General features: G+C 38.3%; 1 protein-coding gene across 1 annotated transcript; it reads right to left on the bottom strand.

The window, feature by feature from the left end:
- Nucleotides 1-5,174: 5,174 nt before the first annotated feature.
- Nucleotides 5,175-10,896, bottom strand: LOC122026876 (eukaryotic translation initiation factor 3 subunit C-like). The gene is made up of 4 exons (XM_042585602.1): nt 10,744-10,896; nt 9,492-9,550; nt 7,593-9,416; nt 5,175-6,299 (listed from the first exon to the last, which is right to left on the bottom strand). The coding sequence occupies exons 2-4, from the start codon at nt 9,513-9,515 to the stop codon at nt 5,355-5,357; spliced, it is 2,793 nt and encodes a 930-aa protein (XP_042441536.1). The 5' UTR covers nt 9,516-9,550; nt 10,744-10,896; the 3' UTR covers nt 5,175-5,354.
- Between the last annotated feature and the right edge of the window lie 6,388 nt (nt 10,897-17,284).

The raw sequence follows: 17,284 nt of genomic DNA, 5'->3' as shown, positions 1-17,284 counted from the left end.
GAGAACCTTAGTTCTTGGTGAGTGAAAACAGGTGGAGAAAATCCTAGAGGGAGATAACTCTAAGTTCTGGTGAATGAAGCCAGATTGAGAAAATCCTAAGGGAAGGTAACCTTAGGTATGAGAGGGAACTCCAAGCAAGGTTTATCGGATGGTTTCCGGTCAACCGCGCGCAGTCGACCAGACCAACAGATTTTGGTAAATCTAAGTTTAGTTTTACCATAGTGTTCTGTATTACTATTATTGCTATTAGCTAATGTAATATTGCAGGAAAATCCTTAGTTGATCAAAGATCAAACACTGAGTAGAGAAAGACAAACAAGTCTGGAGGACCATTTTGGTAGGTAAGTTGAGGTCAGCAACTGGAGAAGAGTGACAATGAGGTTGTGTTCCAGAAAGAAACAAACCCTAGGTCGTTGATCCAACTGAAGAAACCGAGAAGGTTTCCAAGTTTAAATCAGGGTAGTTCTACTGTCAAATACTACTCATGCATCTTACTACTCGTACTATGCTAACTTTATTTTACAAGGATATTTTTTTTAACTCTATTTTGCAGGAATTGGCCTGATTGATCGACCGAACCCGGGATTGATCGACCAAACTAGGTCGACTCAAACCATAATTCAAACTAAAGCAGAGTCCGGTTAAACAACTAATCGGTCGACCGAACTAGTGGATCGATCAACTGAACCTAGCCAACATGGCACATACCAGATTGATCAGAAGCAAAGTAGAAGCCAGCCTGATCGGTCGACCAAATACAGGGATTAGTCAACTGAACATTAAATGCAATTAAAGCTCATTAATGGAGGATCTCGATGAACCAAGAAACCGGACTGATCAGTCAACCGATCAAGGGGATCAGTCGACTGAACCATTAAAGCTCATTCATGTGCGAAGATTGGATTTCAGCGAAGAAGGAAAGTCCAGGGTTCAATCGACCGATAGAAGGTTCGATTGACTGAAGGATTTATCAATCAACTGTACCATGCTTATAAAAAGGGAGCTCGAGGTCTGAGGCAGTAACGAAGTTTTCTGTTCATCTCTGTGCAAAGTATCTGTTGATGCTACTGCTCTAGTTCTCATCTTAGCTTCAAGCAAGCTACTCCATCCAGAAGTGTCAACCGAGCTTCATCTTCTATTTTTGTTGGTATATTTATTTAAGCTTGAATTGTATTTAACTTGAAAGAAGATAGTAGTTTGTTACTATCTTCTACTTGAATTTGTACGCATTACTTCTTTCCGAAGATTTCAGAAAGAAGAATCATAGTGAATTGCCCAATGGTGCGATCAAAGTTCATGGGTCTTGGAATAGGAGTCGACATAGACTCTGAACCAAGTAACCAACTTGTGTCATTTGTATTGCTTTTTTTCGCTGTCGCTTCCCCACCCCCCTATCACTCCTTATCTATCCTTCATTTCCAACTTTCTTCCACTCTTTTTTAGACTTCTTTCTCTTCACCACTTTTTTGTTCAAGCACTTGGTGTGATAATGACGGCTCTCGCCACATTACAATTGAATGATGTGATCCTTCGTTTGTACTTCCTTTTTCCTACAACTTAGATTAGTAAATTTATTAAATTCACTAAGTTTCAAATTTGTCTTCTCTATCTCTTTCCTTTCGGATATTTGTTCTTGTAATGCTCCTTCTCATACTATCCAAAGCAAATGATGTACTCTTTTGATTTGATATTGAACGCAAACGCTTAAGTATTTAGCTTCCAACATCTCTTCCTCTATTCACTTGGATTCTTTCTCATTCCTTAAAGAGGTAGATAGTTATCTACTCAACTCATCTGATAAAGAGGGTTTTATGTCCATTGATTTTCTCAATGTTGGAACTTGAATTTCCTCCTCTCTCTTTTAGATATTTCGATTCTTTGTGTACCTCTTCCGCTTCCTCTTTAATTTTGTTTTGCACTCGAGCATCCTCTTCTTGTATGGGGTTCTCATGGAAATGGACAATTTTTATTGAAGTTCTTTGACATTCTTGTATTCCCCTATCTTGCTTAAAACATTATTAGGTAAAACTAAAATAATAAATTCTATACCTTTCTTGCTACTTTCAAATGTTTCAATTTGTCCCTCTGTCCATTTATTTTTCTTGAGGATCCTTCCCTTCTATCTCTTGGAGATTCAAATCTATATTCCCTACAAAAAACACCATTGCAAGTCTATCCTGAACCATATTTACATCCTCATTTTCATAATCAAAATTCTCTTTAATATAATGAAACTTCAATAACAATTCTAACCAGCACTTTCTCCTTACCTCATGACGTAACTCATTGGCGAGAAGAAACCTCACATAACTAACTTTACATTATGAGCTAAGAGGAAAACTAAAAGGTATAAGAGATTATGGCTCAATAGATTCCCACAATTAGCATTTTGCCAACCTTAAAACACTCTTCTTGGTCTTATATAACTTTCAATATCTTTCAATTTCATTTATTATTTTGCTACTCTATCGACTAAATCCATCATCACTACTACCAATCATTTCAAGTTGCAATTCACCAATGGAGCCCATAATCTAAGTCATCAAATCATTATACTGCAGCTTTATTAATTAGATTATCATTCCTAGCCTGAGTCAACTCCTTAGTTAACTCAATTCAATATTTGACTCAAATCACCTTCGTCCTCGGGATTGAGTCTTTGTAATTTTACCCTCCCGAAAATACAAGTCTCTCAACTCTCACAACTCATACATGAAGTTGCCTTCTACAACTTGTCTTCGCTGCTAAGACCATCTCTTTTTAAATCCTCAAGTCTCTTGGATGCACCGAGCCTATGATTCATTCCACGTACTATCTTTCACTCTTCACCTATGTAATTCATCTTTCTTCCTACTATCAATATTCCATTTTGATGCTCCCCGTCCTATGGCTCCTTAGATATCTTATATCGTTATTCTCTAATCTCCAACAAAACTCAAGACACCATTCTAATCAATTTGGTCATGTCAACCCGTACTTTAAGAGTTATTCCAGCATGCTTCTTGGTAGGGGTGTCAAAAATGAACCCGACCCGACGACCCAACCCGAATCGACCCGAAAAAAATCAGGTTCGGGTTGGACATTTTCGGGTTCGGGTCGGGTTCGGGTTGGAGGGTATTCGGGTTGAAGATTTTCGGGTTGGGTCGGGTCGGGTTCGGGTTGACCCGGGTTGACCCGGGTTGACCCAAATATAGGGTTTAGTGGGGTTTTTTTAGGGTTAAATCAAATTTTATTTTGAAAATTAAGATGTTTTATGTATATTAATATCAAGTTAGTATGATAATGATGAAATATTGAGATAAAAGTGAAGAATTATAGGGAAAATAACTCCAAAAAGTCATTTTGAATCGAATTTTCGGGTTACACGGGTTGGGTTCGGGTTGGGCGGGTTCGGGTTCGGGTTTAGGAGTTTCGGGTTGAATTCGGGTTCGGGTCGGGTTCGGGTTGGGTTATAAAAAAAAAAAAAAAAATTTAACCCGACCCAACCCGACCCGACCCACCCGAATTGACACCCTTACTTCTTGGTCTGCAAACTTCTTCTTAGGCATCCGTGATTCGAGCTCCAGTTATGACGAATTTGTAAGAATTTTTCCTTAAAATAAGATACGCAACTAAATGATGTTGGGCTCCTGGACTGTCCATTGCGAGCACTTCCCGATTTATCTTGATGGTCAGTGAGAAATTTTCATGGGACCGAACCGATCACCCCAGACTCGACGTTATCCAACTTAATTAATCATTCTTTCTTCTTTTTTTTTTTGGTCTGCAAACTAATTCAAACTCTATCAAACCTCTAAATCATTGAATGTGCTGTCTTAATCATGCCATCATCCACACTTGATTTTGATATTCTACTAAGTTTCCATACAAACTTAACACATGCATATCAAATATAAAAACAAGAACTAATTTGAACTCTTATCAAACCCAGCCACTCAGGACATACCGTATTAACATCTTGGCAATGAAAGTGCATTACTAAGAAAATCAAAAAAGAATCCAATTTCACAAGCAATGCAAAAGACGTTTAACAAAATTATCTGCGAAAACAAAATAAAACAGTGATAGCCAGTAGCAAAAATTATCTGCAATCATGCAAGATTTTAAAAAAGAAAAGAAAAAAAAATAGGATGATCTATGCACGAGATTAGTTGCTATGATTCTAATCTGTTAACATACTTTGAAGCTACTTTTGCCTTACACGGCTGAGTATAATTTATAGGATGGATCGATTTGGAATCGATCATAGAATCATATGATTTTATTAAAAATTCTTAAAATTTAATTTAATATTTGATAAAATGATTGAATTGATGAATAAATATTAAATCAATATGGTATTTGATTACAAATCTATTTAAAATAAATAAATAATAATATTGTTAATAATTTTAATGATAATAGTAGATTGATAATATATATACTAAAAAAAATATAATTTATTTATAATTTTAAAATAAATTTATATATAGTTTAATGAGATAATTTTATTATGGTTTGAGAAAACTTATTAACTATCTCATTTAAATCAAGAGTTGATTAAATTAACTAACTAAAATTTTAATTAAAACCCTAAAGTTTTTATTTCATTGTGTTAAATTAATTAACTAAAATTTTAATTAAAACTCTAAAGTTTGTATTTCGTTGTGTCGATACTTTTAATTAATATCACTGTGCCGCTGCACTCACTCGTGACCTCGTCATTACTAGCCATTGGTCTTCCCATTATAAGTAACCCCATCGGTCGTCAGAGATCATCCATCCCCTCCACAAGCCAGCCACCAGCATCGCCTCCTCTACTATTGTTGCTCACTAGTTAACGCTTCCCATCATGAGAAATCCAGTCGATAGTCGGAGACCCGTCTATCCCCTCCACAAGCCATCAACATCGCCACCTCCGCTATCGCTCCCGCCAACAAGAAGAATCATTTGCAACATAAGAGTGTTCCATTTTCCCACCAATTTTATAGGATTCATTTGCAACATAAGAGTGTTCCAATTTCCCACCGATTTTATAGGATTCCAATTGTATGCTCTGATTCCACTACTGATCCCCAACCGATCTAGATCGATTTAGGATTTATGGATCATAAAATTGTACGATCCTATAATCCGGATCATGATTTTACATATCAAGACCTACAATAAGCAAATTTAAATCATACAGAATAACATGAGATGAAATAAGGTGGCATAAGTTATAAATCTCGCTACAACAAATTTTAAGTGAAAACAAATGGGTGCTAAGTCCTCATTCGAATCTGCTGCGAACAGATCATGAGACAAACAAAAATAACAAATAAACAACTCTTCTGAATGGCAAAAGGATATGCCGTTGAGCAAGATACTAAGTCTTAAATTCTACCAGCCCTGCTTAAGTTCACCATTCCTGCAAAACCCTCAACTTGTGAGGCTCTCATAGCTGTTGCTCGGTACGATGTCCGTCCCATACTCCCATAATGCCCTCCTGCGCCCCGTGAACCTGCACCGGCTTGTGCAGAGCCGCCAGTCCTCCCATTGTATCCAAGGCGGCCTCCATAACCGCTACCCTGCCTACCTTGTGAGACTCCTGAAGCAGAATTATCCTGCCATCTGTTTGAGCCATAGGCAGTATAGTCCTGTCCCTCTCTGCGCTTTGGCGGAAGTCCCTCAAGACCCCCACCAGTCCTCACCTCGAAAGCCCTCTCATTGTTTTCAGCTAGAATTACAAGCTTATCTGCCATCTGGAAGAGTAGGCTCTGAAGCCTAGTTTGTTCCAAATTGTGGAAGACAAGGCACTTTGTAGGCTGATCCCAGCTTGCTTGCAGCTCCTCCATAACCATCATCTTGCTAACAATGCTGTGGGCATGAGCCTTAGAGAGGTCAAACATAGAAGTAAGCTGCTCTAAGCTGAGAGAATCATAGCAGGACGCGAATGCAAAGAGGTAAGTCCGGAGAGCCTCTTCCTTGATCTTGGACTTCACCATCTGCAGTATACTATCACAGTTCCTGAGAAGCTTCCAGATCTCAAGAGAACTGATTACATCAAAAGCTTTCTGGTAGTCTCCCTTGCTAAGGGCTCTTGTGGCAGCCATGACATGGTCCCTTACACTCTCTGGAGGGCCCATGAATGTTTGCCGCTCACTCACTTCGAGAAGTCTCCTGAATGTCTTGCTAATAGGCTTGCGCTTAGGGTCATATGCAGTAGCTGCCATGTTAGGGACCTCCAGAAGCATTGCAGAGATCAGATGAGTAGCTTCAAGGAGCTCAAGATTAATGTGCATGTGGTATGGCATCTGCCTTCTCCTCTCAGCCTTCTCCTGATGAAATAAAAATATATACATAAATATATTATTTTCATTGCACAGCAGTTTAAAACACACAGGATAACTCAAATAATAGTCAAAGCAATATTGCTTGAATGGAAAAAAGAAAATCTTTGCGCTGACACACAAAGCAGATAATTAGACCTATCACTTAGTCACCAAAAACCAAGAAAGAATGTCACGAGGAGGATTTGTACAATGAGAGGAAAGCATTGCAGTGGAACAGCAAAAGAAATATTGTATAATGGCATAAAAGTACAATTATATCTACAACACAAGTACATGCAACCACCAGTTGGTCGTCTGCTCATCTAGAATGCCAATAGAAACCAGATTTCTCTGTGATCATCTAAATGCACTAATGTCTAATAATATATCATAATAAAGTAGTTTGATTAATAGATAGTGAAGAGAGGCAACACTCAGTTGAAAATATACATTATAGCAGATTTTATGCATAGAAAAAAGTTTAGAGAAAAAAAAATCTACCTGCTTAACCAAAAACCGAAATCAAACTAGCGCTCACACCAACCAACTACAGTCCCAATAAGATTCTGACAGTGTATTTGATCGGTTAAACAGTAGCTCATGATTAATTCTACATGGAAAATATCAAACCTTTTCCAAAGATTTTTTAATTAAAAAATAAGGTCAGCCATGGCAGAATTATTCATCAAAACAATTATGGAACTCAAAGTGCCAGCTCAATTTTACATGGATTAAGCAGTACAAGACAAACAAACAAGCTGACTTATAAAATACTAGGTCAAAACACAAATTTCATACAACACACAAAGCCAAGATATAAATATTATCTAACTATTCAATGATATAAATTTTGCATGAAGTAGGAAAACTAGATAATATTGGTGTAATATTTATGTGGCAAGAGAAAAACTAGTTAAAAAGTTTGAACAACTAAAGATCAGTTTGTTGAAACTATCGATTTAAAGATAGTCTAAAGCAGGCTAAAACTTGGAAAGAGGAAGATTTGAAACAGGAGACAATAGAATGAATGAGTTCAGTAATATGAGCAGGAAAATTACTAAGTTATAAAAAAGATACACTTATAAAGTCAGCCACTTCTGCACTCAATAAGCAACAATCAAACAGAACTGAGTTAAATAGAGTCACAAAACAGATACAGTCAAAATAAATACATAAAGTGCATAATTCAAATTGACCAGCAGCGCAACTGGAGACACCGTTCCTATCTTATAAAGTCCGTTACTTAATCAATCAGCAACATCAAGCAGTAAGAAAGGAACTTTGTTGAATGATAGTTACCTGCTCAGGAGTTTTCTCATGATATCGGTTTTGGGAAAAGCCTTGAGCCAGTAATTCTTTTACTCTACCACCTTGATACAATTCAAAGAGACAACCATGGGCTTCCTGAATCAACCCTGCCCTGAAGGCACAGAGTCCCAGCTGGGCCATTACTCTATTAAACAAGATCTGAGAAGATATATCCATGAGTTGAATACCATCCTGCAGATGACTCATTAATAGGAGATCTCGAGCAATAGAGAACTCATCAAAAATAGCATGGTGGTATATGTCACACAGCATAGCCCTAGCCTTTGTTCTTTCATCACCATAACTGTAGATTAGAGATACCAACGCATCCACCAATGCCCTACTGCTTTCTGAAAATGTGGGCTTCCTGGGCACAAGTTCAGGAATTGAGACAAAAACTGGAGGTCCTCTGTTTTCCTCCATAGACAGATTTTTTTCACTCTCATCACCATTCCCCAGACCATCTTCTGTTCCTGTCTGCTCTGCCAACTTCCTCATTGCATCATAAACTTCCTGAGGTTTATAATATATAAGCTCAAGTCGGCGCAGTGCTACCTTTGAAGATGCTTTGAAGTCTCCAATCCTCTCCAAATAGTCCTGCACATTCTGTGCAATCACAAAGAATAGGGGCTCATCCCTAAGCCTCTCAACATACTCTCGAGTATATGGATCAATACACTGCAAGCTCTTAAAAAATTCTGAATCAAGTCGATCAAGGAATGCAACCAAGTTACCCCATACACGAATAGTTCCATTATGATCTGCACCCTTCTGAGTCTCATTCTCCTCAGGCTCAACTGTATCATCAACCACAATGTTAGGATACTGCTCAAGGATATCAAGTGCAAGAAGCATGTTACCAACACACTTCTTCCAGACATTGATAGGCATATGCCCAAGTAAGCTTGGATTGATGTCAAACTGTGAAGATATGACACTAAATAGAATCTCAAGTTTCTGGGCAGGTGTTTTGGCAACACGAGTCAAAAAAGTAAGCTGCTCAACCTGCTCTACTCTCCCTGTTCCTTTTTTGCCTCTAGCTGCTACAATCTCTTTGAGCTTCTGGTTGACAATATCCCATGTGATTTCACTTGGGTCCTTCATGAACTGCTTGTCCATAAGTTTATCCTTCTTGCTCATCTTCCTCTCCCAGACTCCATCACCCTCAGTTGCCTCATCATGCCCATCCTCATCATCATCATCATCATCCTCATTCTCTTCATCAGACATGACAATCTTTGATGGATCTTCCTCCACCTCTGAATCTGATTCCTCATCTTCATCTGCAGTTCCATCATCCTCACTTTCGGGCATTTCACGGTACTTAGCTATTATCTCCTCGTACTGCTTATTATTTTTTTTCAGCTTCTGCTTCATTGAGTTAAGGGCCTTAGCATTGCTGCTGCTCATCTTTTTCTTAGCATCTTTATTAGCCAAGGCCTGAGCCAAGAAATCCTCCAGCATCACCAAGGCTTTAATATAAAGATTTGGGACCTTCACAGACTCTGTGACACGAACAACCTTCTCAAGCTGCTTATTTATCTTCTCAAAGCTCTCCTGCAAACTAACCCAGTCATTTATCTTCATAGCATTCTTCATCTGATCGACAGTAGCAGCCATCTCATCAAATCTTTTGTCACGAGCTGACTTGACCACTCGGTGTTGACCATCTGAATCATCACTATCACTGGCTTGACCTCGGAGGTACCTGCTCCCAGCTGCAGCCCCAGTATTATCACCTGCAGGTTGTTCTGCATCACTTCCATCATATTCACTGTTTTCCTCTTCCTCTTCCTCGGTATCACTATCGCCACCCTGAAGCCCAGAATTCAATAACAAATCAAACTAAAAAAGGAACTCGTACTATATATATATTGTACTAAAGCACACCTGTGTCCAGAAACGTGAAGCCATTTTCCTGTTGACTGCTAGCTCAAAACCTTGAAATTCTAAATAAAAAGATTTTCAGCAATAAGAACTCTATCCAATTCAATGAGCAAACATAGAAAGATAAATTACAAAAAGTCAATATAAAGCTAAAATTGGATAAATTAATGCTTGAAATCAATATATTTGTCAAAAAAAAAAAACAAATTATGAGAAGATCTACCTATTTTTAGAAGATAGTGAAGCAAACAGAAGACAAAAATATACAACAGAAGTTTCTGAGTCAGAACAATTTGGGGTCGATACTCATGTTGATAAAAAAAGAGGTAGTTTTAAATAAGAAACCGGTGTCACAGAAAGTATTAGAAGGGAACATCATGGTACAAGAGAAAATGTAATTGCTATCAAAGATTTTAGTACAAACTAGTGAAATATTCTCCAAAGCACATGCCTATGCACTAGATGGCACAACAAACTAGGTACCTCTAGTAGTTAAAGTGAGGCGACTCTATTAAGGTGAAAGGAAGGCACACGCCAATGCACTAGTATAAATGGAGATGTGTAATATATAATCAAGTTTGAAAAGTGTGTGCCACATGTAACATAGGAACACCCTACCCCTTTCACTGTGTGCCCAGACCCAGACCTTTTAGAGCCTAGTTGCATCTAGTGCCTCTAAATATACCAGTTAAAAACTAATTTTGGCATTGCTGATTTTAACAAGGCAATTACTCGTCAACAAAAATCTCAAATCTAACAAGTCCACTTGTGAGTCTCCTAATACATTATACCACCTAAAAAAATATAAAAGTGCAAAAAACGATAAAATCCAAACAGAAACATGTAGCACAATAGTAAATCCCTAGAACACTTCTCGTCCTCCCTTCTGTTCTTCATGAAGCTTCTATTATAACAACCAACAGTGTTCCTAAAGATCAACAACACGATAAGGGCCAAATGCAACATTTAAAGAATAATTGGTTACGGTGAAAAAGGAAACGGTATCAACCTATGGAAAATAAGACCATAGTTTACCTTCCACATGTAGTTTAGCAGTACAACCATCATGTTTACTGCAACTCAAGTTTAAGAACACAAAATGTTGACCCAAACACTAATCTAGCTAAATAGGCAAGATCCAAAAGGAAAAGAGAAAAAAGAAAAATACAAAACAGACGCTTTTACGGCGCATACATCGTAAAGTAGAGGATCATCGGAACAAAGGAACTAGAACATCGACAAAAAAAAAACTTACAAAGATAAAATCAAGCAGATGGCTAGTGTTGGCTTCGGTCCGGCGTAAGCGATGGAGGCAGTGCTCCGGCGGGGTCGACGGAGGCAGAGGCGTCGATCCGGTAGATAATGAAACGGTGTGCGGACGGATCCTTAAGCTAGGGTTTGTCTCGGTTGTCCTTCCGAGAAAAACAGAAATTTGGCGTATGGGTCGGACATCCATTATACAAAATCCGAATCCGATACGAAGACCCGACAGCGGAGATTTACCTTCATACCAAAACTAAATTATTTTAGTTAATTTCATATATGTGGTAAAAATAAATTTAAAAAAAAATTAAAACACCCAAAGAGTGATGGATTGCACCTAGAAGCCTTTCTATTAATACATTTTGGTGGTAATAATAATAATAATAATAATAATAATAATAACATTAGTGGTAGTAGTAGTAATAAAAATTAAAAGTGCGCTCTTTATTTTTGGAATCATTAAGATGGTACCCCTATCATTTTTTTATAAAAAGGCATATTATCCTGATGTATAATTATGGAATTACCCTCCATTGTATTGTTTCACTATTATATTTCTTCTATATTTTCTATCTAAATCCTGAATCGGATGAATGTTACATCAGCTATGGTTTCGTATCTGCTACATAACTATAATAACTATGATTTTATAATTGTTATAACTGAATTGTCAAATAGTTATAGCAGTTATAAACTGTGTGCCATCTATGAAATCATTGCTCATACAATGTGAATATTAAGTAAACTTTGAGAGATCATAATTTTTTACTCAGGTTGAATTACGAAATACATAATATATCAAATCGAATCTCGTTCAGAGATCTATATTTATCATTAGAGGTAACTTGTAATGGCCTAATCTTAGGCCAAAGAAAATATCATTTAAAGTCTTTTCGAACGTTTAAAAAAAAATTTAATCTTCTTAATTAAGTTATTTTCCATGTTATATTTAGTAGCTACAAAACTATAGTTGCTACTAGGGCTGTAAACAAGCCGAGCCGAGCCGAGCCGAGCCGAGCCGAGCCGAGCCGAGCCGAGCTTTGGGGTGTTCAAGCTTGTTTGATAAGATAACCGAGCCGAGCCAAGCTTAAAATGAACCAAGCTTTTGAAATGAGTGTTCAAGCTTGGCTTGGTTTATTTTTTATGAGCTTGAGCTTGTTTAAAGCTTGGCTTGAGTTTGGTTCGTTTAGATGTTATCAAGCTCTAAATTCAAGCTTGGCTTGAGCTAGGTTTGAGTTTAGTTCGTTTAGATGTTATCAAGCTCTCAATTCAAGCTTGTTTGATTGTTTGAAACTTTTAATTGTTTGATTGGTTATTAAAATTGATAATTTAAATTTATTTATTTTTTTATTTTATTTTATTTTATTATTTATTTATCATATTGAAAAGAGTTTTATTAATAAATATGGTTCGTGAACATTGTTCACGAACGTTGTTCACGAACGTTGTTTACGAACATTAACGAGCTGAACACATATGTGCTCAAGCTTGTTTGTTTAGCTTAACGAGCTGTTCAAGCTTGTTTGTTTAATTAATCTTATATATATTGAATGAACATAAACAAATTCTTACCAAGCCGAACACCAAGCTTGTTCACGAACGCTTGGTTCATTTACAGCCCTAGTTGCTACAACTGTTATAATTGTAGTAGCTACTAAATCTTAGCTGCTACAATTGTTAGTTGAAACAGATATAAAACCATAGTTACTACAATATGTGTCATTTTATATGAGAGATATAAACAAGATAATAATGGGAACCATACTAAAAGACAGTCATACCATTTTACTGGGGTGGAACATCCTTTTGATAAAAAAAAATTAAAGTGGAGCGCCCCTTTGACAATTTGGAAAAAAAAGCCCTTTTGATTTTTGTCCTATTATTATTATTATTATTATTATTATTTCTTTGTCATGGTTCAACTTAGATGTAGGGTTGTAAACGAGCAATGTCAAGTTTTGTAGTGTTCAAGCATTTTAATAAGGCAATTAAGTCAAGTTAAGCCTAAAATGAACTAAGTCATTAAAATAATTGTTCAAGTTTAGCTTCATTTCTTTTTTATGAGCTTAAGCTTGGTTCAAGCTTAACTTGAGCTTGGTTCAAGTTTAACTTAAGCTTGATTCGTTTAAATGTTATTGAGCTCTCAATTTAAACTTATTTGATTGTTTGAAACTTTTACATTTTAAACTTCTTTGATTGATTATTGAGTTTGATAATACAAACTTTTTTTTTCATTTTGAAAGTTTCTTTATTTATTTAACATGTTGATAAGAGATTTATTGATGAACATAGTTCAAAAACATTGTTCACCAATGTTGTTTGAACTTGTCCAAAAGCGTGAAACTGGAAAGCTAGGAGGTGGCGACTCTACTAACCGGATGTGGACTTCGCTCCGCTCTACAAAACAAATGACATCAGTGCCCGGCCAGGGAAGGGGTCCCGGCGTTGGCCCTCCGATGCTCAAGTCAGTCACCAGAATGTGGAGAAAAATGGAACAATAGTAGCAATAGTAGAACTCAAGAATAATGTCTACCTCGACCGATGATGGACCCCTTTATATAGAGCCCTGGTGGGCGACGTGCACGCGAGTACGTTCTCCAATATGTCCTATGAAATGACCTGTCAGGAAAGTACCTCTGACAACATACCTTAACAGGACATGCATATCCCTGACGAGATAGTAGAAGGTTCTGTCGTACGATCCGTCTGTCGATCATGCCTCGTGTCGGCGACACTATCTCCCAAAGGCTATCGAGAGATACTACAGTGGTCCCGTTGCTTGGCCGAGTGGGGAAACTGCTCAGCCGAGATCGCTTCGTCCATGACCAGATTCCGCTGCTTGACAGAGCGAGGTAGCTGCTCGGGCAGGGCTCCTCCGCTTTGTCTATGACCAAGTCCTGTTGCTTGGCCGAGTGGGATAACTATTTGGCCAGGACCACTCTGCTCTATCAATCTCAGTGGCTCCCAAATTAAACTATAGAAATATGAATATCTCCGAAATTAAACTATCAATTATTATGTGTATTTAGATGCATTTGCTTTATGCTTCTTCCGTAACATATAAAACACGAAGCCTAATTAAATGAATGTATATTTTTGGGTTACTTTAAGATATAGAAAGCTATTAATGCTAGATTAAAGAGTAAAAGTATAATTTTTCTTTGAAGATACAATTTATTTTTCTTGTAACATATTTTCATCTTCTCATTAAAATGCTCACTCCAAACAAATTTTCAATTTTGCCATATACTTCTCTTTTGTATTACTATTTAATGACTGACAAGTTGAAGATTTGCCTATTGTGCCTCAATTATTACCACATTTGAACAACAATATCTACCAAACTAACATTTGGTGCCTCCTATGGTATAATGTAGCAGTAAGGCGTGTGATGAATTCACAAAATACTATCGTTCGAAGCACAACTAGGGCAAGGACAAACTTTACCGTGAATTTTCGACTGAGGAGGTTGTAGAAATTATGGAAAGTAAAAAACATTAACCATATTATTAAATTTAAAAATTGATGTTAGAAATACAGAGTATAAATACTTGTATAACTAAATTAGAAATCCTAAACCCTAAATAGAAAAGGAAAAAAGACTAAATTATCCTAAAAGCTATAAACAAATAAATATATATAATCTAACATCCCCTCTTAAACTCACGATACTGCAACTAGAAGCATTGAAAGTTTGTGTAAAATACTGGAAAAATGAGAAATAATGATAAGGGAATTTTCCGGAATTTTTAGAAATTTTTCGGGAATTTTTCGGAACTCGTATGGATGAGTTTACGGGGATAAAAATGGGGTCCAGGAAAGCCTGTTTAGGCTACCCCATTTAAGTGAGGAAATGTTGATTTTCCTTTTTATTTTCCTTTTATTTTTCTTTATTTATTTTTCCCCATTTTCCCTACCGTGCGGTTCCCTACTCCCTCACCGATCTCTCTTCCTTCTTCTCGATCCTTCTCCTGTTCTCTCCCGATCCAGCCGAGGATCTCCCTTCCCCTTCCCATTTTTTACTCCCGAGCTGATTTCCCTCCTCATCCCTAGCACCGGCCTCTTCATCTGCTCTTTCCCGAGCCGCATCTAGGCGCCGCCGCCATTTGAGGCGATCGGAGCAGCGCCGATCCACTGCCGGTGCACCTGTGCCCTAGCACCCACCGTGATTTCTTCAGCCTGAGCGCCACTAGGGAGTCGCCTTCCAGAACAACGCCGGTGTGGCGCTGTCTTTCCCGTGCCCTGTCTTCCCCGTGCCCTAGCACCGGTGTAGATCCAGCAACTCTTCTTGAGCATGCCTTAATGTGGAATCCTTAACCCTAGTCTCACCTCTCGTGCCCTAGTTCGTCAGTGCCGGAAGCCGAGGACCCTTGCAAGAGCTGAGGCCTCTTTCCGATCCAAGTCGCCATCTTTGGTCTGGCGACGACAGTAGGCCATGATTTCTGTCGGCGGTTAGATCGGAGACATTGCCAGCAAAGATTGGCTGCTGATCCTTAGAGTGGAAGGGACCGTCGGCACAGAATTTGGTATATATGGTTCGTATCAGATTTTATGCTTGTTTGGTCAGTATAACTTCGGTTAATACTAATTTCGGGTGATTCACAGTTCTGGCGATCCAGCTTCAGCGGTGAACTCCTTGGGTCGTATTCCACCAGCTGTAACAAGGTTGTGATTTGAGGTAAGTTTGGGTTGTTGATTTTTGATCTTTGGTTCTTGATCCGGACAGTGTAAATTTGTTCCTAGTTATGAGTTGTTTCGTTCTGTGATATGGAATTTGTGGTTATTTTTTCAGCAGCCACCCGTTTTCCGGCAGCCACCTTTTAGTGGTGAATAGCCCTATTGGGGAGTAACTCTTTGATTCCAGCTGCGAGAACGAATGAGAATTGAGGTAAGAAGTATGGTATCAAATTTGGTAGGGATGTGAGTTTAATTTATAGTTGGAGGTTGTGATTATTTGTCTACCAGCCTTTGTAGCTTGGCCAGCATTGTTCACTGGCGATCCACAGCACCGGTCATTCTATTTTGGGCAGGGAAACTCTTTGACCGTGAGCCATCGACGACCATCCTGGATTTGGGTGAGTTCTTATGAATTGGTTTAGGTTAGGTTGTTGTGATGGATTATGCTTATTGCAAGTTCTAATTCGTATGGATTAGTTTAAGTCGATTGAGGAGTTAGATAATCCAATTAAGGTTTATAATTGGATCGATTTGGAGTTATGTTAGCTTCTCGAGGATTTGATTTAGCTAATTTATTTATAAGTAATTAGCTAAATCTGGCTATCATATATTACAGGACTCTGGTTCGAGACGAGCACTTTGACGTGGAGATTGTTTTCCTCGGTATACATTAGAGGCGGGTACCTTGACTTATCTTTTTGATCTGTCATGTTGATATGTCTAGTAGGTTATAGCCTTTAGTAATAATTATGTTCGTCCTTGTTTTGGTACGTCACTACCGGATACTTGTTACATGCTTGCTTGCTCACCTGATATGCATTTTATGCTAGTACCCACATGATTATATATATATATATATATATATATATGCTCGGAGAGGTAGTGACACACCATGCTTGTTATGTTCAGGACCTAGGTTTTTGATATCCTATCTGACCTGTGTACTTTAGATCTTCGTATTTGACCATCAATATTACGGTACTCATTTTATATATATGGATATGGTTATGCTGATCAGTTTGTTGCTATGCTTAGTGTCATGCATCATGATTGCATGCTGCGCGATTGTCGGCTCCACTATGGTTGAGCACATCGCCAGTTACATGTACTGCAAACACCACCACTCATGGATTAGTGGTATATCAGGCAGGTGTGTGGCGGTTCTGCTGTTTGGCTCCGTTGGTCAGGTGACTCAGCGTGGTAGCCGGCAGACAGTTCCGCTCTGTTTGGCTCCGCTGGCATTTAGTGTAGCAGCGTGGTAGCCGACAGATGGTGGACTCTGCTTGGCTCCGTTGGTCGGGTGACTCAGCGTGGTAGCCGGCAGAGATACCTCCCCGTCATCGTGTACCGGGAGATGAGAGCATTGAGCTCCCCCATTTATGATTTGGGGTAAGAGGATAGGAGTACTCCGACAGCATCCCATCCACTCGGTCACTCAACAGGAGCAGTGATGTCAGAGTACACGATTGTCACAGCCCTACCCACTCGGTCTCACCATTGTGTGTGAGATGACTGACTGGCGTCAGGGGTGACCAGGACGCATCATTGGCATCATACGCATTTATGTATTTATTGCTTGTGTTTGCTGCACTTATATGCTGCATTTGGATGGATGCATATGTTTGACATGCATACATGATTTATGACACTTCCGGTCTGACGACCTAATTATTCTGATAGGTGGCCTGGTGAGTACAGTACTCTTCAGCCTTTTCTATTATGCATTACCTTCTTTTGTTCAGGAGATTGTACTCCATAGTTATTACTATTTGTTATAGTTTACTATACATGTCATCTAGGTATCTGCTGAGTTGTTGAACTCACCCCCGTGGATACTATATTTTTCAGGTACCAGG

The sequence above is a fragment of the Zingiber officinale genome, chromosome 10A, assembly GCF_018446385.1.
Source record: "Zingiber officinale cultivar Zhangliang chromosome 10A, Zo_v1.1, whole genome shotgun sequence".
Lineage (NCBI taxonomy): Eukaryota > Viridiplantae > Streptophyta > Magnoliopsida > Zingiberales > Zingiberaceae > Zingiber > Zingiber officinale.
The sequence above is the reverse complement of the archived record's forward strand: the minus strand, read 5'-3'. Positions and strand labels throughout refer to the sequence as shown.

What these genes read in the sequence shown, in the direction of transcription:
- LOC122026876 (XM_042585602.1), bottom strand. Translation starts at nt 9,515, where the DNA reads ATGGCTTCACGTTTCTGGACACAG. An exon ending in CTTCACGTTTCTGGACACAG is followed by an intron (nt 9,417 to 9,491) that starts GTGTGCTTTAGT and finishes TCTGGGCTTCAG; the next exon opens with GGTGGCGATAGTGATACCGA. An exon ending in ATGAGAAAACTCCTGAGCAG is followed by an intron (nt 6,300 to 7,592) that starts GTAACTATCATT and finishes TTATTTCATCAG; the next exon opens with GAGAAGGCTGAGAGGAGAAG.